The sequence below is a fragment of the Brachyistius frenatus genome, unplaced genomic scaffold, assembly GCF_029030835.1.
Source record: "Brachyistius frenatus isolate BFR_SWC_R1_liver_20210118 unplaced genomic scaffold, ASM2903083v1 Contig_49, whole genome shotgun sequence".
Lineage (NCBI taxonomy): Eukaryota > Metazoa > Chordata > Actinopteri > Embiotocidae > Brachyistius > Brachyistius frenatus.
In genome coordinates this window covers 1,881,648-1,906,774 of record NW_027210648.1, presented here as the reverse complement: position 1 = coordinate 1,906,774, position 25,127 = coordinate 1,881,648, and the positions used below count along the sequence as shown (strand labels likewise).

The window sequence follows — 25,127 nt, the reverse complement described above, 5'->3', positions numbered from 1 at the left end:
AGGTTAATGTGGGTGAATATGAATTGTAAATCTGAATTTCTGTCATAATAATAAAAGCAGTTTCAGCTGACGAGCCGTGGGCTTAACAACTGATAGAAACAATGGCCAAAACTGTTGCAGTGAAATAGAATCATACTTAAATATCACCATGACAATAAAATGCTCTTTAGTATGAGTGTGTGTGTCTTTCAGTAGCTGGTTGTGCTCCCACTCTCTTTTTTACACTATTTACTGATGCTCTGTGGTTTTGAAAGCTTTGGTGAAGTCTGTTCAAGGTCCGCATACACTATACTGCAAGCCTGAATCACATCCCCTATCAATGAGCTTTTAAGGACCGAAAAAAAAAAAAGTATTACACTGTAACTATGGAAACCAATATCAAATAGATTTACCACCTAATGGTTGAACAAGCGGTTGTACAACTTAAAAATAGCCTGCCTTTGTAAGAAAATTAACAGGTGGATTCTGGTTCAGTAGCTGTTAAAGTTAATGTGAAACACAAAAAGATACAAATGTTATTGCTAATTAAAGAACAAATTATTTCAGCAAAAAGCAGAACATGAAATGAGAAGTAGAAATGGGGAGAACATGAAATATGTAAATACAGAGCACATGCTGACTTTGAGAAAAAAAAGTCATGTTAAAGATAAACTCTGCGAAATGGAGAGAAAGAAACAGTGTTGTGGCCTAACATGGGTCAGTAAGATGAGAGCAGTGAGGTTGAACGGCCTACTTGGGTCACAATGGGTGGCTTCTCCCATCTGTTTGTAAGGGTTGAACTTGGGCTTGGGTGCGACAACGGGGGCAAATTTCTTGGGCGTCTGCTGCTGCGATATGGAGATGCTCGCACTGCCCATAGACGGAGTCGTCTCCATCCGAGCCGCCACTTGTCCCGTCTGGTCGTTCGCTGGGTTCCACATGGTTCTGATGAAGGGACACAAAAAGAAACAAAAACTGCTGATCAGTGATGTGAATTCAAAACCACAATAAACTTTGAAAGTGGGAAAAGCTTTGTTGGGATGTCCCTGGTTTCTGTCTCGTTCATTTTCCCGTAAGAAATGTGAGGTGATACAGTAAAGATCATTTGAAATTCTGCCGGTTTAATTAGCAATCAAACTGTTTAACAACTGTGCTAAAGAAATCGCTGGTTCTTCAATTAAAAGTCAAAGGTACAAGCTTGTGTGAACACAATTAAGGAGGGAGAGGAAGAACTACAACTCTCAAGTTTCATTTTGGCAATTAACATCGAATCACTGAGGTTTAAATTCTGTCATGTGAGGTCCGAACAATGGACCAGAGTCAAAGAAAACAGTGTAAAGAAAACTGGAACTACAATCCTCAAAGTGAAGCCAATGCAGGAGTGTCTTAAAGTGCAATACCAGTGAGGGCTAGTAGGGGCTGGCTCCAAAAACCTCTGGCTCTAATAGACCCCCATTCAAAAAGCATACATTTCTTTCATGATATACAAGGTCAATAACAAAATTTTCACAAGTCATTAATCATGTCATTGGTTAACTTCATTCCTGATCAGATTTCTGGTGGTCCATATGAAAATATTTCCATAATTAATTAGATATTAAGACTAGAAGAGAGGTAAGCCTATGGGCATGCCTGGTTTGATTGACATCCCTGGGGATTTGCATTAGCCGTGCTGCCATGGCTAAAAGTTCAACAAGTTCCTACCAGCTGTACATGACACTGTTGAAATAAAGTTCAATGTGTGCTTGACAGGTTCATTCAGGTAGTACCTGAATGAACCACTTTGTATTTGTCACTGTGTCCCACTGTTTCTGCTCTATTACGGCGGTGAATAGGGCCACCGTCTGCATATGCAGCAAAGGTCCCACTAATTTTGCCGATGAGATGAAATTCAAGTCTACTTTTTTCCTTTCAACGATTCAGTCGGCTTTAAAGCGGGCGGCAGAACAATGTTGTAAAATGAAAAGAAGAAGATAAAAAACAAAAAACAAAACAAGGTAGCACACACTGAGTGTAACAATGTGTCTGATTTAATAAAGTAACAAAGTATTGAAGTGGAGGGGAAATCACTTTGAACTCTGACTCGGAGACTTTTCTTTGCTCGCACCCGTTGCTTGCAAGATCAACAAATCAAAAGTGGAATGTGTGAGACAAAGAGCGGTGAAAACAACAAGCATTTTAAAAAAACGAAAAGAAAAAGTATTGAAAAATGTTGTAATACTGGTGAAACCATCAATGATCCTTCAGTGTGGATGTAGCTGTCAAAAAAGAGATCAGATCCATGTTTGGGAATGACAGAACACTGATCTACAACTCATGTACAGAACTTGATGAATCCATTCCCCAACTTTAGGTTGTTGTTTTTTTGAGTAGAAAATGATTGAAATGTATTAAATCATTACAGTTTTGCACCTTACACTGACAGCTTATCAATGCTGGGACTTTTATTTTAAATCTGTGTGCTTAATACAGTTACAGTGAAGAGATCACAAGCACAGACTCAAAGAACTCGCGGTGGCTGAGGACACAAACATCCAGTATTTCACCATCATATTCTGAAACCACTTGAAATATTTGAACTATTTATACGGCGCGCTTTTTCCCATCCCTCTTTTTGTTTGTGTTTGTTATGCTGTGTTCTGATGTTTTTGCTGTTTATTATCCTCACTCTGACTGATACAGGGGTTTACATTCTTTCTCTGGAGCACAGCAGAAAAGCCCACGCACAATCATCTTTTAATATCTGCTCAAATCCCTGCTCCTCCTGCCGTCTGAATGGTTCTTACTTTTGATTTTTTTTTTTTTTCCTCTCTGCTCTTAATGCTACGATTCAGACGAGCGCTGGTGTCTCACACCCACCTGTCCTTTCAATGCAAATGCTTTCATTTCACGACGCTCAAATGGCTAACAAAATAAAAGATGAATTGAAAGGGGGAGGGGGGATAAGAAATGATCTTAGCATGTGTGAGTAAGACTCAATATGCGACATCCTGAAAGGAACATTTCTGTGTCAGTATGCGGCTTCATCCTTTGATGATGGTAAATAATTCACAGTGGGATGTAACTTTATGGATACTGGCCCCTAAAGTGCACATCAAACCTTCCAAAATCCGTTTGACTGTTATGTCGAATAAACTTTCAACAAAACGAGTGATTTTTGTGCCATTTTTGGGACACAAGCAACAACACAACTCACTGATGACCTCAGTATGTAATCACTCTTGTGATTCATAGATTACATGTGCGAATAAAGACTCATTTGCTTTCATTTGAAATAGGAAATCATAACTAAATAATAATAATAACATAATAATTCTGATTGACTTCAAATGAAGGTCAAATTAAAGGGACTACATTCTTTATGATTTGGTTCCTGTTACAGTAGTTGAATGACAGTTTTCTGTGATATATAAAGAATACAAAATGTCATTATTATAATCACCATGATGGTTGTTTCAAGTGGAGGTTTACATCTTAATGTTGATGTCTCCAAATCTGAGCAAGTAAAACCAAAAGGCATCTGCAGTATCACACACCTCAAGGCCTCCGTAGTACATGTTTTATTTTTTATTTCTTGATTGCGACAATATGTTGAGGATTGAATATTTTCCTCAATTCCATCCAATCCCACGAATCCCACTGACTTCCTCAAACAGCCGGGCATCGCACTTTAAAGCAAACATTTCTGGAACAGCAGGAAACACTGATTCTTTAGCAGTGGATTCAAAACATTTGGTGCTCTAGTGAATTTTTACTGTAAAAGCTCAACGTCTTATTGACCCTAATTGTAGTGTAACTTTATCACCGAGTCACTAGTTACTGTTCACACCTGGCATTAACATGTGTCCTGGGTGATCCGATCACAAGTTGACAGCTCAAAGTACTGATGTGAACGCACCCGTGATGCATTGAGATCCGATCTGTTCAGACTACAAAGAACTATGATCAAGAACTGAAGCAGAAAATCTTACATGTTAAAAATATAGTTATGAAGTTATGATCTAAAAAGGTGTTTTCTCCATGAAAATATTGGCTTGTATTAATCCTGTATAGTCAAGCTACAGTGACGTGTTTCCTGTGTGATGTTAACATTCATGAATTTTCTCTACAAATCAGACATCAGTGTCGCCTGAACAAAACCAAATAATATGTTACTGACTTCCTGTGCACCCGTTTCATTTCCAGTCAGTGCCAAAGTCTCTCGCATTTTTCTGTTACTGAGAGTCTCGCTAATTCTGTCCTGTTGCTCCCGTTCGCTCTCCGTCTTTCATTCAGGTCGGGGCTGTGCCTTCACTCACTCACACACAGCAGCAGAACAGCAGATGGACACAGGTGAGTGTTACTCGAGTTGATGCCAGCTACACTCGTTACGTGACTGTAAAGTAAAGTGCAATAAAAGCATAAAGATGAGCTATTAATGGACAAAACCTTCAATTCAAACTGCTGAAAAACCAGACCAGAATATCAGCATGCACAAGTACAGTGAGACTGTCTCGTCCCGGCCCCCAAGGCTGTCTGCCCAGGAGAAACACTGGACACGCACTGAGAGCGATGAGCTGAGAACATTTGCATTTTGATAGTCACATTAGAATATTATTACAAAAGTTTGGGTCAGTTTTCTAATAAAATGATCAAAATTATTGCAGCAGAACTGTAGACACTCTTCTGACCAAATCTGGCCCTTGCATCAGATATTCAGGTGCATTATGACAGTAGAAGCTGATGTAGTCTGGAGCAGGCTACCCATGTCTGCTTCGTCCACTTCTTCTCCCAACGATTTATTTTCAATTACAAAGTTTGAAGCCCCTCAAGTGAAATCACTTTTTTCATTTATCATTTTTTTGATCAGCTACCTCTGGGCCAACAAAAGGCTTTAAACAACTCTTTTCACACTTTTAGCAACACGCTGTTTTGTAAATGCATCTTTGCACTTCACAAAGTTTGTCCCCATGGATCACATATCAGTGTAAATTATACTACAGATAAATAATACTTATAAACTGCATTCTATTCATCCAAAGAGAGGTTGAAGACTATCCCAGCATGCATCAGTGAGGGGGGTATTCTGTATTTTGGACAGGCCATCAATCTCAAAGTATGAACAAACATTTAATGAACAAACTCACAACCGAAGAGTTTCCATTTCACCCATAGTCAACACGACAGTCTTTGGACTGTGGGAGGAAACCAAAGTGCCTTCAGGAAACCCACATAAACACAGTTCCTGCTGTACATGCCATATGTATATTAAGCTTTGCTGTAAACATACGCTGACTCAACAGATGTCGACCCACTGCAATAATTATCTCAGACTTTTCTCGACTCTAACAAAGTGTAGAGAAAAGTCTGATGACACCTGCTTTTTTATTTATGTACCTATCACTTGGTCTGGTAAGAGCTCCTGCTTTTTAACAAGCCCGTCTATGTGCCGCTCTTCTGTATCATCTTTGATGATATCTATGATAAAGTGTCAAAGTCCCTCTCTCATGCACACAGTCAAAAAATTAGTCAACACACCACAAGAAAACATGTACAAACACACACACACACACATAACCACACGCCTCTTGAGGCAGACAGCTTGGTTTGAAGGTGCACATGCAGTCACAAAACACACACTGTATCCATATCAAAGGCTCATGGAAGGAAAGTCGAATCCGATAGCCGGGGCAGTTACAAGATGAGTCACAAAGCTGCGACACCATGTTTAACAGTTTGCTTTACGGGGGCATGGCAGTCTTCTCACAGCTGTTCCGCTGCACTTTTACAGCTGTCATTGAGGAACTGCTGCAGGTGCTTCTGCCGCATTAATCTTTCATATCCACCAAGGAAACTATCAAACAAAAACCATCCAAAGAGGACCACAGAGAGTACTGAATTCTAACTCAAAATGGCAGAGTTCCGAGGTTTTTTTGACACGCTTTCGAGCAAAAACTCTTTGTGGCCTGTTGAAAACATTCAAAACTGAAGCATTCAGAAGCGTCTGCTACGAGCATCGACATCGTGTTTCTCTTTGGCTTTCTGTGCGTAGACCATCACATAGAGATGTAGAGGTGACTAACTCCTGCTACAACATTGTCTTTGAAGCTTTGGTGTAAAAAAAAAAAAAAAAAAACACTGAAAGCTGAAAATGTAAGCTAAGCTTCACCTCACCTGTACATGAGTTAATATTTTCAAAGCCTGTAAAGAAAAAGAGAGTTGCTGTTTATTTCTATAAAATAATGTCAGACGCCAATTTTACCTTCACAAATAATTACAAGACTGTAGTTCAAGGGTGAAGTGAAGCAATTTTTCTTATATACTTTATATTACTAAAACTAAACTATTTTGAATAATTTCTCAGACAGAGTTAAGGCAACAGTAACGGCTTCTTGGGCAACTAGAGGGAGCTGAAAGAAACTGAAAACACAACACTGATATATAATCACTGTCAGAGTGGATTTTTACGAACATGTTAGGCGACAGTTGCCTTTTTAAGCACATGTAGAGCAACACTATCATTCATTTGGAGTTATGTTTCTTGTTTTTAGCCTCTTTAGCACTTTTGTTGGGCTCACATCTTGAGGAAAATATTGGACTATTTAGCAACAAAATGTTTTTCTGTGTTTAGTTGCGAATTTGTCTGTCTGCCTTTTGGTTCTCGATCGTTAGTTGCCGTGTTTTGTTGTTTTTATTTTAGCTGAAAACAGCTGCCTGCAGTGGTCATAAACAACATAGATAAGTGCAGGGAAAGATGTGGGCCAGAAAAACCAAAACAATGAGCTGAAAGGTGCTAAAAAAAAAAAAAAAAGAAGCACACCAAAGCCAAGACAAACAGCTTACTTGGGTGATAACTGATTGTGGGTTCGTTTGTAACTGGGACATTGCTGACATTAGACATTATCATTTGACCTGTTCTTAATATAAAATCATTCACTGGAGCAGCTTTGAGTGTATTAGTGATTTATTATGCAGTCTAAAATTGCAGCGAGTGCAGATGTAATATATTTGTGAACAGTATTGTGGACGATTATGCTCAGACTTTGATAAAGGTTCAGAATATGTTGGCCATGGTCATGACCATCATTTTACATACTGCAAGGACAGGCACATATAAAGCAACTGTAGCATTTGTATAGGCTAACATGTCCACTGTTGCCGTGTTACTTTCTATGAGTACAACTCAATGTGGAGTTTTGATCTTTTATGTAAACCTATTGAACACATCCTGACTATAAACCAGTATATTATATATATATATTTATTAATTTATAGTTGCTGATATACTATTAAATTCACAAACCAAAGAGACATAAGCAGGGCAGTGGTGGCCTGAAGAACAGAGAAGCAAGCTTTCCACCAGCAAAATAAATCTGAGTGTGCGAAATAAAAGAACAGTCCTCGCCTTTCCCTTTTTACTGCCTTTGGACTAAAACCCCTAATCCCCAATTTGTCCAGTGGAGCTGCTGAACCAGCTCCTGCTGGTTCCAGGTGTGAGTTTGTGTAACTGTGTAAGTGACGTCAGAAAATTCTGAAAAAAAGACAATCTGGTTCTCAGTGTAACTACCATGAATAAATAAATGTTTAAAAAGGAACACTGCTGGTTTTTACTTTGTATTTTACATTTTTTATTGGGAATGAACAAAATGTCCCTCATAAATTCTTTCACAGACCAAAGATGCTGTATATTAAAGTGTGGTCTATAATACTGCCTGTGTTCCTGCATATCTTTAAATTGACAAGAGTAAGTAAACTGAGATTTAAAGGGCAATTATACTGCTTCCCCCACCCCACGTTGGGCTCTGTCCCATGAGTAGTTCAGCTAAAACTACACAGGTCTTGGTTCACTAGGCACCGATCAAAACATCACTTCAAAAGGACACTGCAGAGATGAAGATGGAGATACACTTTGGTGAGCAGATTTTTCATACCAAACAGAGGGGCGGTAGGCGACTGGGATTAGCACTCACGGTTCGTGACGCAACGTGCGGAGGATCAGCCATGCGGATGAAAACGCTTTAAAAATTAAAGGTTCCCATCTGCAAGAGGTTGTTGCCGAGTCTTCCAGCGTTGGAATGGCTCTGCTTTAGAGGGCCGGTTGAATGGCTGAATAAGTTAATGCGACATTACACAAATAAGCGCTCGCTCCCCACGTTCCACTGTTTAGAAACAGGGAAGAGCAAATAGTTCAAGTGGTCATTATGGATCTTGAAATGTTTTGTGCACAGGGGTAAATATTTGAAGGTGCCGGAGGTCTTACACCATGCCATGTGCTGACATATTAATAAAAGCAAAGAGCTGCATTGGCCCTCTTTCAAGTGTTAAAAATTTAATGGTGGAAGCGCAATAGCAGTGACAGAGCATCGGCGGGCCGGGCAAGTCAAACATCATGTTCTGAAATATAGCCACTGCAAACAGTACAGCGACATCACAAGAGTCTCCGAACACCAACACAAGTCCGAAAAATAGGACTTTATTACTGGTGTTGATAATCAAGGAGCTTTTTCAATGTATTTTAGACCAAATCCCCAATTGTCACGTGCACATTATTGATTACCAGTCGTTAAAATATACAATACATTTAAGATATATGTTAATATAGAATCAGAATACTCAAATATTTAACACAGGCAATGCTGAACCTTCAGTGTTACACGGCTAAGAACAAGTGGCTTTTTAAATCACATTCCCTGCAGTTCTTTCTCACACAAAATAATCCAGTTGACAAGTTCAGGATTTTAGTGCATATACATGTGAGAAAGAAAGTAAGGATGTACTTTTTCATCCCTATAAGACAAGTCATTTCCTCCAACTAAATGTAGACATTACTTTGATTATCCCTATGAAACATGTAGGGTGTGGATTAAGTAAGAGTAAAACATCTTTATTAAATCCCAGCACAGTGAGAGGTCTTGGTAAGTCTACAGGGGGAAGGAAGGAAGAGGACAGTACTTTAAAAAAAAAAAAGTGGTACAAAATGGGAAATCTGCATACTTTCAGCCCTTATGAAGTATTGAATATTGTCTCTGATTTATTAACTATGTCTTACATTTAGCTACAGTCAGAGTCATGTCCTTCATAACTTTGCAACTGGTGAAGAAGGATGGTGATAACAGAAAACAATAAAAGAAGCCAATAGCAGGCGGCTGTCTCTACTTTGTTTAAAAACATTTACAGCTGGACATTTTTTTTTTTTTTTATTTTTTTTTTTATCAGTTTGCGATTTTACAATACAAATATCTTTTGGTTAAATGATCCTTTTGAATTAGAGACAAATTTGTGTCGGACTACAAAATATTATTTCCATAATTCTTTCATTTGGATTTTTATTTATTTTTCGCTTTGTTTCATTGTTTGTTTGTTTGTTTTTAACCTCATTTTAAACTACAACAATCATTGAATGTCAAGTAAAAGTTTAAAATCAAGCAAAATAGATCATCCTAAATTATATTATTAAAGAGTTTTTTTACCACTAGTCGTGCTATGGAGCAAATAACTTTATGAGTCAGTCCCCATTTTGTTTGTATCATAAAAGCCCTTTCGTCCACTTTAGTCCACCGATCGACTGGTGCGGTCAGCGCTGTGCAGAGAAGCGTTTACGTTGGCTGGCAGAAGTAATTCAGACCAAAACTGCGAGCTAATGAGTAACCCAGGACGGAAGTAATGACTGGTTTAAAATATATATTTGAAATATTTTGCTTTGCAATGTTTTATGAGGCGGAAATCAGTTCAACACATCTGTTGGACTTCATGGATACACACTATGTGTTTTGATGAGCAACACTAAATGCTTGTTTACAAGAAAAAAACCACAAAGTACCTTCACTCAAGTAATGTTCCAGACTATAAAATATAAGAAAACAAAGGTCATTTTTCAGTGTCCAAAGTGTCTTCAACTGTCTTGTTTAGTCCAATAAGTAGCCGACTCCCCCCAGGAACAAAGCTTAAATTGATATGAAAGAAAAAAAGCAGCAAATCCTCACGGTTGAGAAGCTAGACCCAGATGATGAGGGGCCTTTTTGCTTGAAAAGTTGTTCATTCATTTTCTGTCAATCAGCTAATTGAAAGTTGATTAATTCCTACGTGCTCCAACACTAGTGTTTTAGTATTTTGGTTGTATTTTAAATCAGAAGGTAAAGTGAGTCTATTATTGTGTTATTCAGCTAGTATTTGATTTTAGATTTAATTTTTCAAGGATTTAAAAATGAAGGAATGTATCAGTTTGATAACCACTTACCAAATGCAGATATTACTATATAATGAATGTCAATTTTCCTTCAGTTTCTACTCGTCTCATATTTATAGTACATTATTCTGACCAAAGTGGAGTTCTGAAAAGATCTGATGTGACTGAGCCGGGAAAAATTAATATAGGAACCATATAATTTCGGCGGAGGTCCAAGTTTGGCAGACAGCCCTCTAGCTGATTACTGCTCAAGAAAAAATTTCAGCAGTGAAGAAAAGTGGTTGTAAAAACAAAGTTGAACTGGTGTCTTCTCAAAAAGTCTAAATTTGGAAAGAAATGGCCCTCTGAGAGACTGATACGTTACAGTGAGACAACTTCAGCTCTAATACCAACAACAATCCAACCTGTTCCAACACTCCTGTCTGAAAGTCACCTGCTGTAAGTCAATCCTTGCATTAGCACCGGCCACCTGACGCAAACCAACCGTGACAACGGGGAGCCAGAAAGCTAGCAGGCAAAATCACCTTTCTGTTGTGTCAAAGCAACTGTGCTCAGACCTCGGTGAAGAAGAGGGACTCAATCACAACTCATCCAATCTAGAGGATACTCAGACAGCGACCTGACGAGAGGTGGCTGATTCTGCTTTGACATAAGCGAACGGACAGCAAGAGTTCCCCAGAGAGGCAAGAGCAAACTTGTTGGGCGGGTTGCGCCAACGGACACTAACGGTTTCTCGGCTGCTTCTGTATCAGCAGTGTGCTCTTTGTTTCATATCTACCAAAGAGACCTATCTACGCACGGCAATCTCATGAATTCATTATCGGGTGGTTTCATGATTTCCGATGAGAGGCAGCACTTAAACTGTCACTGAGTGTAAGACTTGTAATTGATAGAAACCGTCCAAGAACATGTAGTTCAGCTAAACTCCACCTGGTTCAGAGTCAGTTTTGAACCCAAGGAGCGCTCCATTTGTTTAAGGCCAGATCATTTCAGACCTGTTTGTACGAGGAGCTATCAGACAGTAAAGCCTCTCATAATTAGGCTAATTACACAGAGGGATAATGTGAAGGTTAATCAAATGATAAACATGGCAAATACCAATTTGTTTTCCCCATTAGCTATTGTGAAGAGCCCAACCAGTTGATAACCATTACAAATGAGATTTGGAGCTGTGACTACTACAAAGACGAACAGCCCCACCCCCCACCAAACACCCGCACCACCACCCTGAGCAAAGAATGAGGGGAAAAAATGAAATGGGTGAGAAATGAAAAGGTTGCTCCACGGCTTTCAGTTCACTGTTTTGCCATCATCTGAAATGTATTCTCACGTGGAAAGAATGTGTGTAATGACTGATACCGCATATATGAGCCGACTTTGATTTTTATGAGCTCATTATACTGCTGTTAAAAAGTGCAGTGAGTTTTTTTTAGGTTTTCCTCTTTGCTTTAGAAAAGATGCTAAGCTATCATAAACCTAAGTGTTCCATTTCATTGTTAGTGTTTCTTGCTTTTTTACATGTGTTTGGTAATGTGTAAATTATTGTATGTGCATGGAGATGGATTACTGAATGGACCTACAAAGCTTAGACCCAGGGGCTCAAGAAGTGAGGGACCCACAAAAGACATTAAAGACGTGGTCACACATCTCTTTAACACGTGTCTGGGGTGATCCAATCACACGTGGACAGCTGTAGGACTTTTGAAAATGCTTCTGACTCTGTTTTAGTATGAAAACTCTGGGGGTCACGTTGCAGTGTGCTCTGAGCAGATCTCAATCTGTCCTCACTGCATCCTGGGTGTGTTCATACCTGTACTGTGAGTTCTCCACTCGTGATTGTATCACCCAAGACGCACGTCAATGGCAGGAATGAACAAGGCCACAGAGATGCAAAATGACGACAAAGAGGAGTCAAATGATGAAAAAAATGCAAAACAACAGGAGATACACAAAAATAACTTCAAAGAAATGTAAAAAGATTGCAAGGAGGCAACAAAGCAACAATAGACGGACACAAAACGACCTAGAGATAAACATGGACAGAGATGTAAAATGACCATAAAGTAATGCAAAGTGACAAAAAACAACAGCAGACAAACAAAATGGGCATATAGAAGCAAAGAACAACAACAAAGAAACACAAAACAACCACAAAGAGATATAAAATAAACTCGAGATAAAAACATGACTTTCAAGAAATACAAAAGGACATAAGATGCAAAACTTCCATAAACAAAGACACAAAACAACCACAAACCGATTTAAAAAAAAAAAAAAAAAAAGACCAGAGACGTGAAATAATTTCAAAAAGATGCAAAATTACTGCAAAAGAACAACAGAGCGACACAAAACGACCACAGAAAGATGTATCATGACTCTTCATGGCCTCGTTACATGTTCTATTTTTGTCCTCTTAGTAATATGAAATTGTGTATGTGGCTTAAGATCTGCAGGGCTGAGGTGTGTCAGAGGTTTTCTCATTTTCTCAATTAACTGTGCTTAATCTTCTGCAGTATATTTTAATAGTATTTCTCTCTATGAGGCACGAACTCTCACAAAACCTTGGTTTTCCAACTTCTACTGCATCTTTTTTTGGTGTTATTACATCTTTGAAGTTTTTATCTGTCCGAACAAACTGAATATGTTGTGAGAAATATACACAAAAAGAGGCACAAGTTTAAAGGGTCAAAAACACTTGCTGAGAAATTCTGCTGTTTGAATATGCTCTCTCCACTTCTGTGCTCAAGGGTGTCGTCGCTCATTCGCATAGTTTCAGAATTACAGTAAAAACTTGAATTATATTCATGCATTGCTTGGGCGTAAAAAATATGTATTTGTTCCACTAGATAGCAGCTATGTTCGTTAAAGTAGCACCTTAAAACTTCCTAACAAGGTCTGCGTGACTTTTTTGAACAGCTGTTGAGTAGTTTACTTGAGTTGTTGGCCTTTGCTCCCTAATGACAGCAGCACAACTTTTCTGTAAATATGTGATTCTGACTTTAATGCTGACTGACAGCTTGCATTGGCTTGGGATATATCAAATAGAATTGGATGGCTTGCATGACTGGAGTATGTGCTCCTTGATACTGCAAGTGGTAAGATGCGACGTCTCAGGAGTTTATCTTATCTGAGTCTCAGGAGGTTACTGACTGACAGCTGTAAATATATCACAACACAACCTTAACCATCGCTCGCATACCTCTGTGGTAGATAGCAGACGTAAAAAATAATATTTGCATCAACAATAAACAAAGAAGGCATTTTGATATCTCACCTTTTCAGCAAATCAATAGCAAATGACAAGACCTTCAGTTGATTGTATTGGGTAATGTTCAGCTGCAGAAGCATATACATATCGATGGGTGCTATCAATGCCACACCTCTAACAACATTAGTGCATTTTCACAACAGTGTGGCCACATTATTCAAGAAAGACTTTATCCATCAACAAAGAAAAACTGAGGCAAGGAGTTCAACTGAATAACAATGAAAAAATCTGCAGTGCATCTCTTTGTGTAAGGCGCTTAATCCTGCATATACTATACACTCAGAGGACATAAAGGCAGACATTTCATGTACAGTATTTACATTTAAATCTTCATCTTTTAGTCAACATTTTTTTTGATAAATTGTGACATTTTTTTCTTTCAAAATACTGCCCCACTCTCTACTTACTGTAACTCATTAGAAGCAACCGAAGGAATTTGCAGTAGCTTGCAAAAAGTAAACACATATTGCTGACTTATTTATCAGCCAGAAACGAGCAAAAAGTTACTCAATTACTCAAAAACAAGAAGTCACAGTAAAATAAGTTTCGCACTTTGACAGGGGAAGCAATCATACAGCATCATAAACCGATACACAAGACTAAAGCCTGTTAGCATGCAAACATTTTCTAATTAGCATTAAATATCAGTTACAGCTGATGACAAGACCACGGTCACCAAAGTTACTGCAATGTATCCTCTTGGGACCATAAATGTCTGACCGGAAATTCACAGCATTTCATCCAATAGTAGTTGAGGTTGGATAAAAGGTCATCCTCTGGGGACAAAGAATGTATCAACATAAATTCAATGCAATTTACCAAAAGCTGTTGAGATGAATCATTCGACGCCTGAAACTAAATGTATAGTAATGCATCCGATATTTGTCAAGATATTTCCGTAAAGAAATAAAAAGTCAACTTATTTATAAAATTGCAAACTGTCTTCATTCAGTCAGATACTGTCAGCTTTCAGTTAATCTATTGTTCACTATCTATTGTCCAAACGAGCCAGCAACACTAGCAATCTAGCAACTGGTTAAAATTGCTCAGATGACTCAAGAATGCCAGTGAATCTGCTGGCTGGGAAATCTCATGGATCAATTCAATTTCCAAAATATTGAGAATGTGTTGACACTTTCTGTAAAATTAAGCATTTACAGTAAAAAAAAATTAAAAAAAATTAAAAAAAAAAGCAGGGCTTGAGACGTAACCTAACCAATTAAAATAGGTTCGGAGAAGGAGGGAAAATAATTTGGGAAAAATTTGCAACAAGAGCTGAAATGTTTTTTGGGGTTTTTTTTAAACCGCACCCCAACACTCTTAAAAACTCCATGGATCGACGCGATTCACAAGAATGACCTGTTTGACAGTAAAAATGGCGACCGTTGCCAAAAGACAATGAGTCTGCATGTATGCCTTAGTACAATTATTACACTTGCACATTACAAATACTAATCATACGATATTTGCACTTAGACATATTTTTTTGCTTCTTCTTTATTTTGAAATTATAATCATTTAACACTTGTCTCTTGTGGTACTTGTTCTTTCTATTACGTTTACTTTTTGATTGTTATGCACCAAGAAACCAAAACAAATACCTTCTTTGTGAAAACTTATTTTGCAATAAATCTGATTCTTATTACCACTCTACCAGATTGGTAACAAACTATTTTGGTATAACCACTGCTTGAACTGTTTTCTTTTCACTGGTTGAGTGTAATTTAAATGGGCGTATATATATCAGCAACTACTGTGACTGTTAATTAAAACAAATCAATCCTGAAGCCCAATACACTGGCTGGCCAATAATAGCTTCTTGCTGATAAAAATATTTTTGCCGATAAGTAAGGTGAAACTGCAGTACAAATACCAGGCATACGTCTGTGGTAGCTTAGAAACAGAGCTCACCCGAGAGCACCGACAGGTTTATTTTTACCTCTAAAGTAAACAAGTCAAAATAAGTCTCAAGTCATAATTCTTTAATGACCAAATTTAATGGGTCCTTATCAGAGTGTAAGTTTGTGTTACATGTTTAAAGGCCTTGAAAAAAAATGGTTTCACAATCAGCCTCCTAATATGAGTGAATGAACACACAGCTCTCGACCAGCTTTGATGAAGATTAGCTTTTCAATAAATTCAGGATGGTTTTCCTAAACTTGAACTTTAATTGCTCCTTATTTAGTCATGAATATGGAGAAAGACTCAATATTCGAGCAAAGTTCTCAGGGGCTTTAAGAAAACTAAATTAATTGCAGCCAATACATAGTTTATTTTAACTTTATCAGTCTAAAAAATGCAGTGCTACATGACAGTGAATGCCTTTCAGCAGCAAGCACTGGTACTTTCCCAAAGTCTGGCGGCCATGTGCATTCGACTTTAAACACTGACTGGTCCATGTTTGATCATGACATAGAGAGACATACAAAAACATTCACGGCCTTACTTCTTCTACTTTGTGTAAGTTCATGGTCAAGTCTTAACATAACATCTCCCACGTCCTGCTCTAGCAGACTGCACTTCTGCGTGTTGTGTACAGCAAACTAAATAATTTGTGTGATGAGTGATTAAACATCCAAACTGCCTTTCCGAGCAGCTCAGGGGAGAAGCCTGGTCCTCGCCTCCAAAAATGCCAGACGACTGTATCGCGCCCACGATGGCTCAAAATTAAATCAAACCGTTAATCCACAAACTACCGAGGTGACAGTGAAGGACCATTATTCAACGCTGGCCCGTAGCTACACATGTCACTCTCGGATAGGTAGCTAATAAGTGCCTTTGGTTCTGGAGCGGATTGGGGCAAAGTCAACAAAGTAAAGCTTATCTGGGAGGGAACAACAGCGAGTGAGAGGAGCTGCGGACTTGCCTTGAAAAGATAAAACATCACATCAAGCCATCATTAATTGGCCTCATTTGACAGGCACTATCCCAGGGCTTCTTATCACAGCAGAGGAAGTGCTTATCATACAACAGGAGGACTTTTTTTTTCATTGTTGCTACAGTACCTGCAAAGGCTGGAAGAGGCGCAAAAAAACCCCGAGTCTGGTACCATCTTCAACCTTGATGTGTTAATTAGTGCCTTTCATTTTAGAAATGAGCATTTAAAGAAGTGACTGTGAGACGGGCCTGCTGGTAGGCAAGAGCTGACTTCTCCATTTTCAATGTTCGCTCACGGTGGTGGGAGCAGTCTTTCCAAAGTTATACGATGAAGCAAAATGGCCAGAAGCAAGAGGACTTGGACTACAGTGCACATAAAGCTGGGCGTTTCAAGGACGGTCTACAACGTGAAGCTAGGTGATAATTAAGTTGACTAGGGTTTCTCTGGAAAAAAAAAACACAAAGACTCTCTAAAAACTTTCTGACATGTAATTTATGAAGACAGCCTGGAATCCTCATCCTGTGAGAAAAGCATGAATTGAAAGAGGATGTATTTTAAAGTTGGACAGTTAATTATGATGCTGAGTTCGCAAACAAGTTAATTGTCTGGCCGTACGACTGGAACTGTCCGGTCGGTGAAGACTCCAGCGATGAAATATGATAAAAGAGAAGCAAGCTTGCAATTTGGGGGATCAAACTGTCAACAGTGTGTGTCTTTCTAATTGTACGTGTGTGGTGCAGGAGCTGTAAATCAGTTTTGAATACATGTGTATTTAAAACTTTGGGAGATTTGGAAGGATATGGTTTTCTCACTGCCTTGATAATCGAGGTTAAAATGCTTCCAGTCCTGTTGCTGTGACACCACCATGATATGATGAAGAGTTTAAAAAAAGCATCAGGATTTTCAACTGAAATAAATGTTGCAGAAATACATATTTATGCAAAAAAAAATTGAAGATGTTTGTCTTTATAATATTCCAAATAGGTCCACACATGTAATTGAAAACAAAAAATAACCTTTGGTTCAATCCCCCTGTTTTTGTGGCACAGATTAAAGGTTGTATAATTATTTGCATCCAGTTGGTTATTAAAATATTGCTGTTGTTTTGCAGTAGTATTGTATAACAAGAAGCCATCACTGTAACAACTCTCAGGTTTGATGTCGGTATATAATTTCCCCGACATCCCTCTTTGAGATCCTAAGAAGTCAGCCTGAATTACAGCAGACGTCCCGAGGAACCTGTGCAGACAACCCACGATGAAAGATTGCATGGAAAATGTTTTCAATAATTTGACCTTTTTTTTCAAACTTTCAAAGGGGGCTGCTCTACCTCCGTTTCTTTCCATCAGTTTTGCCTTCGTTGTATTGCCAAGAACTGACAAAGCTGTGTCCACTCCCATGTAATTCACACATTCATGTCATACCAGCCCGTCCATTTCAAAACAACAGAAGTGTTTCTGCACCATGAACATGTCAGAGGAACGACAGTACCATGTTGGAACAAATTTATGAAGACCCTGACGAGAAGACCAGCCCTTTTCTTACAGCTGTTTTTCGACAATGACCTCTCAAAGATGAGAAAGACTTGATCACACTAAACCCCGAAACGGTTACTCCTCATCCTCAAAGCATCATTAGAATAAAACATAAAATATAGATAGGTGCGAGAGGATCACTAAGTACATATATTATCTAAATAGTATTTATTTCATTTTATTGTATTTTATTTAAGGACTTTTTTCCATCCATTATTGTGTTATGTCTCATTTTGATGGAAGGCCTGGTGATATGATGATGACGATCATGATGATCATGATGAAGAGAGGAAAATATTTTATATTCATTTTGTTGCTTCATCATTTAAATAAATTTGGACTGATCCTGGTTCAGCTTTTTCAGGCTGCAATTCAGTGTCCAATCAAATCCGTTCCTGGTAGATACAATAAGTCTGTAATGTGAGCGCAGTATATCTAATGTGTGCCTCTCCAATGTTAATCTCCAAACATTAATCTGTTACTCCAACTTCCTGGATTATACTTCAGTCTCACCAGAACCAGTACACTGGTGTTGTTTTGATGCCTTTTTTGTGTGTTTGATTCTGGTCGCAGATATATTAGCTCTTTTTAACTAAGGTGAACTTTCCCATCAATACTTTGCAGCTGATGTCCTGGATTCTGCAAGTTTCCACTGTACTCCACTCAGAAGCTGGAGATAAGTTCTGGGAGATACATTTCGTCCCTTTAAAGAGCTGCTACAATATCAGTTTTTGTCGTCTTATTAATAGCATATACTCACATTTCTTCAATGATGTACATCTGATGCTGAAGTGGATAAGCAAGGCAGAACTGAACAGTTTTCAAAGGGTTCAGTTCATGGGGAGCTCCTGGTTTAATGTAGAGTAAAAACAGGATATACTACATGTCATTTCCACTTTGTCACTGATCACTTCCTGTTACTTCCCAACAGTGTCCCCAAAGAATTTAAATATACACACACACAAAAAAAACTGGGCTTCCTAACATTTAGGGCTGACTAACTGTTGAAGACACGGTAAAAAAAAAAAAAAGGCATGAAAAAAATTGCTAGCCTACAAACAGTGAGGCTACAAATTATTTCTCACCACTCTCTACAACACAGGGGCCAGTTTACCTGCTCAATTCAAAGACAGCATCTGCCTTTAGGTGACTGGAGGAAAATAAGATTCTTAAATAATACATATAGAAATATTGTATTCTATATATTCTATATTATTCCTAGCCGTCATTCAATGGTATAACACAAATGTAAATATCATCTGTTCTCCATACAAGGTATCTAAGTAGAGGTTTATCCTTTAGCTATTGTAAACAAGACACACCAAGTAACATCTCTCACAGCTGAACGACAACAGTGATTGAAACCAAAGTGTGGACGAGCAAATGGAAAGCAAGACGTAAAAAACAGACAAAAGTCACGGAAGGTATAATCCCTGTACTGGAAGAATGGTGGATTAGTGGATTTCTGGATACCGCACAGCTCCTGCCGTATGCTGCTGTAGTTACACCTTTCCTCTCTCAAAAGCAGAAACGTTTAAGTCGGTAGATGAAACCGCATCAAAAAAAAACTCCGTCAATTACAGCTGTTCGGGAAGCTGTTATCAACACAAACATCAAGTCGCACTTCTTCCAAAACACTGTGAAATATAACACGTGTTTCCTTTAGTGGACCCATCAAAAACTTTTGTGGATTTATCATTCTGAGACTGTAAACTGGCATCTTTCCCACTTCAGCAAGTCTGAGATTTCCAAACCTTTTCATATCGCAGGTATTGAGCTGTTATTTTAATGTTGAACACAGCTTATCCTCTGCTGCTACAATGAGCACTGCACATCTATCCCCCATATTCAAACTTCTATTGGGTTTTGGCTTGGGGACATAATCCCTTCCCCGGCTCACTCACTGGCAAAGCCACATAGAATCAACTCATCAATAACACTTGGTCTGCTGAATACAGATGACTTTGCTGAAGAATCCCCTTAGCACAGCCCAGATGAATGAGAGTAAGCTGGTGACAAATTCATCGCAGCTTTTTTAAATACTTGAGCTACCATTTAAGCAATTGCAGCAGACAGAGATTTCACATTGCAATTGTACACAAATCATCTGGGCTTGGCCCGATGAAAGACGCAGAGAAAAAGCCTGGGCCATTTGCCCCTTTGTCTTGACTTGCAGGTATTGCTTCACTTGTACACAGAGAAGGGCCCAGTGGGTTGGCTGCCAGGTCTCCACAGCCGAGTATTTCCAGTGTGCAGTGTGCCAGGGAAGACTATAACCTACCATAAAGTTTTATTACAAACGTAACATATTAACTGAATAAAATAGTTGTGATTATTAAATGTGAGCAAAATGTGGTAACGTTACTTCGAGCCTGCAGCTACTTCACTGGGTGCAGATACACTGACCGCCGGTCCGCTTACAGAAAAGCCCAACAGTATCTGGGTGTTAAAACTGCACGTATTTATTCAAATTCATACACGAAGCATTTCCTGTAGCTGCTTCACAATAAAACACTCATGCTGTTTTCAGTCACACACTTGGTTTTGACCTTAGTCTCATAGTATAAAACAGCAGCCTTTGCATCTAGAAGACGAGGATCAATGTGTGATTTTGGTGGTTTGTGCACAGACGTGTGTCCTTTGGTACTTGCGCGCACAAACACACGCACTCACAACGACTGAGAAAATAAAAACCTGCAATGCGTCTCCAACATGTCTGTTAAAACGCACTGACTATATCTTTAAAACAGTTCAAATGCTTTAATGTGTAAAATAGGTTTTCAAAATCTCTTGTAATATTTTATTTTAAAAGCTATGCTTCAACATTTTAGTGTTTTAAAAGATCGGTGTCAATGTTTTAAAAGCTTGTTACATTTTCAAAGAATCTTTTTCAATGTTTTAAAAAGCCGTGTCACTATTTTTAGACCCATGTCCACCTCCATAGTCTTCCATTGGTTTTCTCATCATAACTGCACACAAGGACAAGACACACACACACACACACACACACACACACAGACTAAATATGTATGTACATTGTTTGTTAATAAACTACTCGTTACCTGAACATGTTTTCACTGTGATCCTATATTTCTTTGTGTGCTCCTAGTTTTCTTTCATGTACTCGTTGGGAAAAGGTTACCGTATAGAGCTCTGGCAGCCACAGCGTAGTTTCCTTCAGCCTCCTCTATATTCTGCAGCGCTGGACCGCAGGACCGCAGATACATAACAATGAGGTGCTTTAGGCCCACAACTTCATCATGTCACACTGAGCCAAAGTTTTCTCATACTCTGTGTAAGGCACACAATACCGGTCGCTCAGCTCGCTGAAAGTTTCTCAGCCACTCACGTTGGAGACGCTTTTAAAGACAATCAGCAACAAAGAGCCTGTGAATGAGCATGATCAGCTACATTTTAGGCACATATAAAACATGAATTGCTCCCCTTCTGGTTTGATCTCTTAACCATCCGTTGCCACGGCTTGCTTTAATAAATACAAGTGAAGAGTTGGTGTCCAGATTGTTTCACACAACCTGGTTGAGAACAGATATCCACATTGTTGAAGAGGTCATACGGTCTGTGAACACCACATTTACCGCAGATATGAGACCAAAGAGATGATGTGACCCTTGAACCTGTTACGCATTAAATAGCTTATAACTGGCTCAACTAGGGCATTTTGTGTTGCAGCAGCTGCTTGACGATTACTTGAGTGCTGATGGAGGGGGTGATTTCCACTGAATGTAGCATCGATGTGCTTAAATTTTACTGCATACAATTTAGTAGAGTTGCAGTTGAGATTTTTTTGAATCAATGTTATAAGGCCAGGGTTCAAGTTAAAAAAATAAAAATGTCCCACTGGCAGTTTCACTGGCCCCTTGGGTGTTTTCAAGAGCCCGGCAGCAAAAAAGGAAAAAACGTCCTCCATAATTTCGGTGATAAGTAAGTACAACAATGAAGTTCCATTTAGATTTGGTTGTTTATAATATAAGAAGAGATAAGAACAGAATTTATTCTAATAACATTTCAGCCAGTGTGTAGATGATCTTAACAATAAACATTTGTCAAGAGCTGAAGAAATGCCGAGATCTGTGGTGGTGGGTGTCACAGCGTGACCGAGGTTCATGCAGAGACTCATATACTTTAGAAGGGGGAGAGTGTAACCCAGGTTATTGTCAATTTACAAATGTCCCATGAACGCCTCACATGCAGGATATCACTAGCCGACGCTGTTCACAGAGAAGTGTCACTAGCCCCAGACTGGGCCAGTGACTGACCAATCAACTTGCCCTGCATGACATTTCATTGGCCTCAACTGCCCTACCTCTTTGGAGGAGGTTGTTGGCATACGATGAAGCCTGAAGGAAATACCTGCTGACAACCTTACACCCCCCCCCCACCACCCTGCATGTTTTCAGAAAAAACAAAAACTGAATCTGTATTTAGTTTGATAGTTTATATTCTCCTAAAAAGATGCTTAGCAGAACATCAATCATCCAGAGCAGTATTTCTTTGTGGTAAAAAAGCACTTCCTTTTTTCTGAAACATGTGAGGTCGAGAGGTGTTGTTGCATTTTCTGAAGTAAACAACGTGTTTTGATTATTTAGATCTACAGCAGAGACCATCAGAGAGATTTTCGTCCACAGTAGATGAGGACTTTGGCTCAGGGATTTCTTACAGATCGCTTTGACAAACATAATACAGCAAAGACGTGTTATTTTCATTTACATGTTCTTGAAAGACCTTAGCAGAGCAGCAAATTGAAGGGGATTGTGTAAATGTAAAAACTGGACCCATTTGGACTTACATGGTTCACTCGTGGATCACTTGTTAAAAGAAATGACATGTTTGTCTAACTCCTGAAGAAAAACAAAGTGCTGAAATCCTGTTTGGCCACAAGCATCTGTGCAGCATGAGCGAGGCTGATTTAAATGCTTTGGGCCTTAGTCCTCGTACCGAGTTGTTTGGACTCTTACTTAATCTTTCACTTCTCCACTGCTCACTCTGTAGCGCTATGACCCTCAGTGACACCCAAAGGAGATTAATTGAAAGGCAACGTTAAACTAGTTGTTTTCGGGAGGCTTTATCCTTAATTGACTGATGGCTACCGCTGTTTATTTGTTCCTGCTGCTTAAAACTAATCCAAACCCGCTCACTGGTCCATCTAAAATCCAGCCAGGGTATCTATGTCAGCCCTCTTAATCACTCTTGGGTTATTTTAATCTAATCTTTCCATCTTAAGCATGTCTTATTTACTTGTTTACCGCTCATCACTTTCCTTGCAGAAGGTGATCGCAGCTCAGCTGTACATCAGCCTGTGCTCCGCTTTCTCATGGAAAGCTGCAGTAATTGTTCTTCATCCTCGGTGTGTAAACATGCAGCGTGATGGAAACCGTCGAAATATATCTGCAGAGCTGTGAACAAAGGCTACAATTGCTCTATCATACGCCAGTTCGATACACCATTATTTTCCATTGCATTGTTGAGGCGCGTGGCCCCTCCCAGCCGCCAGAGCAGCATTGATTCAGTGAAATAGATTCATGCTCACTGTGTCTGCATTCTAAATATGCGAGTTAAACAACAGAGTTACAACTGTTCTTAATAACCGAGTACAAAAAAACAAGAAGGCCAATTTAATAAATCTGGACGTGAAAACACTACAAGAATTTAAGTCTTGATTTTATCGGCCTTTTATCTCTGATCAAGACTGCATGGTTTCAGATCAGGTAATGGATTTGAAGAAGCTCATACATTCTATAAAATGAATGCCATGATAAGTATATACTGTAAATATATCCCCTGCTTAAATAGTTTTCTAAAATTGACACTGTAAAGATGTTTGGTGTTTTTGTCCTTGAAAACAGAAACAAATTAAGGTCTAGCAGAGGCAGCACATTTCACCAAATTTTGTATATTATGGTGTAACATTATGGGCATAGCCCCATTATCAAAGGATTTTTAAAGGCTAAATTTATATTGATATGTGAGCGTTTCAAAAAAGCTGATGATTATATACCAGCCGATAGACTAATAATGCAATTACATTTTTGAAATAAACATAAAATAATCTTGATAGAGTTCCTTTTTTCAATAATTTTTTTAAGAGCTAAAAAAAAAAAGATTTAGCAGAAGAAAAAGAACATAAAAGATGGGATTATGTTGCAGACATGTGAAAGGTTTGTATGGTCTTTTTTTTTTTTTTTATTATTATAATTTATGGGGTTTTCTCAACCATTATAACACTGAGATGCAGCACACGAGTGTTTTTTTCACAGCACCTAAGGCAGTAGAGCTTCACTATAATCTCTGTCGTTGTTTGGTGTTTCTTATTTTATGGCAGACAGTGCATATTTAAATTAATATTGTTATGACAATAGTCCAAAATTACGTAAGAATGAAAAGGTTTCAGTCAAATAACTTCCCACCACCGCCCACCGTTATCGCAGCACCTCAGGCCTCCAGAAACTCAGTGAAAAACCTGAGTTTAGATCAACTGTAAAACTTTCTAACATAACTGATGTAAATGATGCTGGCTGCAGCCCAACTTTTCAGAAGTACACAACAAATATTTTTTGCTCTGTAGTTTGGCTAGAAATCTTAAATTTCTCGGATTCTTTATATTTCCTTTGACCTGTTCAGTTGTAATTTGTCGACATTTCAAAGAGATTCGAAGTTTTATTTGAAACCAGGAACCCAGTTCTGGGGAAGAAAAGTTGAAAACTTAATATGAATTTTTCTTTTCGTTTTTCAGTCAAAGCGACAGTCCTGCCACACAACCACTGTTCTGCATGAACAATAATGAAGAGCCAAACTTAAGGTCTAGTAGTGGCAGTATTAGTAAATCAAAACAACTGACTTTGGATGGAAATAATACTCTAAAAAAGAAATCAAGCGTAGTCTAGTACAATTTTTTTTAAATAAGGTGAGTCTGGTACATGCAGCAATTCACTTTTGATGGCATAAACCAACGGAGTCTGGGACAGACTATCCCCCCCTTGGTGCATCTGTTTGTGATAACATCTTCAGGATAGATATCTCAAATTATTTATTTCAGATGCTATGTAATCTCGCTTTGACCATTTGGGCACGCCCACCTCAGTCACCATAACTCACTGACTCTTATCTAGCCCAGTCGGACCTCTTTAATAATGTGCATTTCTTTGGGAAGAAAGGGAGAACAAAGAAATGAAGAAAGGCAAGCAAAGCAGGAAAGAAAAGGGAAAACAAGTCAGAGGGATTACCCTTGTGACATGGCTGCACTCTCAGCCTCATTCAATCTGCCAAATTTGATGTTAATGAGGC

The 25,127-nt window shown here is 38.7% G+C and overlaps 1 protein-coding gene across 4 annotated transcripts in view; it reads right to left on the bottom strand.

Annotated features, from left to right (window-relative positions):
* lpp (LIM domain containing preferred translocation partner in lipoma) overlaps positions 1-25,127 on the bottom strand; it is a 152,925-nt gene that overhangs the window by 97,631 nt on the left and 30,167 nt on the right. For all 4 annotated transcript variants that reach the window (XM_069704064.1, XM_069704066.1, XM_069704065.1 and 1 more), the window contains one exon: positions 734-924. In XM_069704064.1, coding sequence (XP_069560165.1) covers positions 734-924 — 191 coding nt within the window. The remainder of the gene's footprint in view (positions 1-733; positions 925-25,127) is intronic.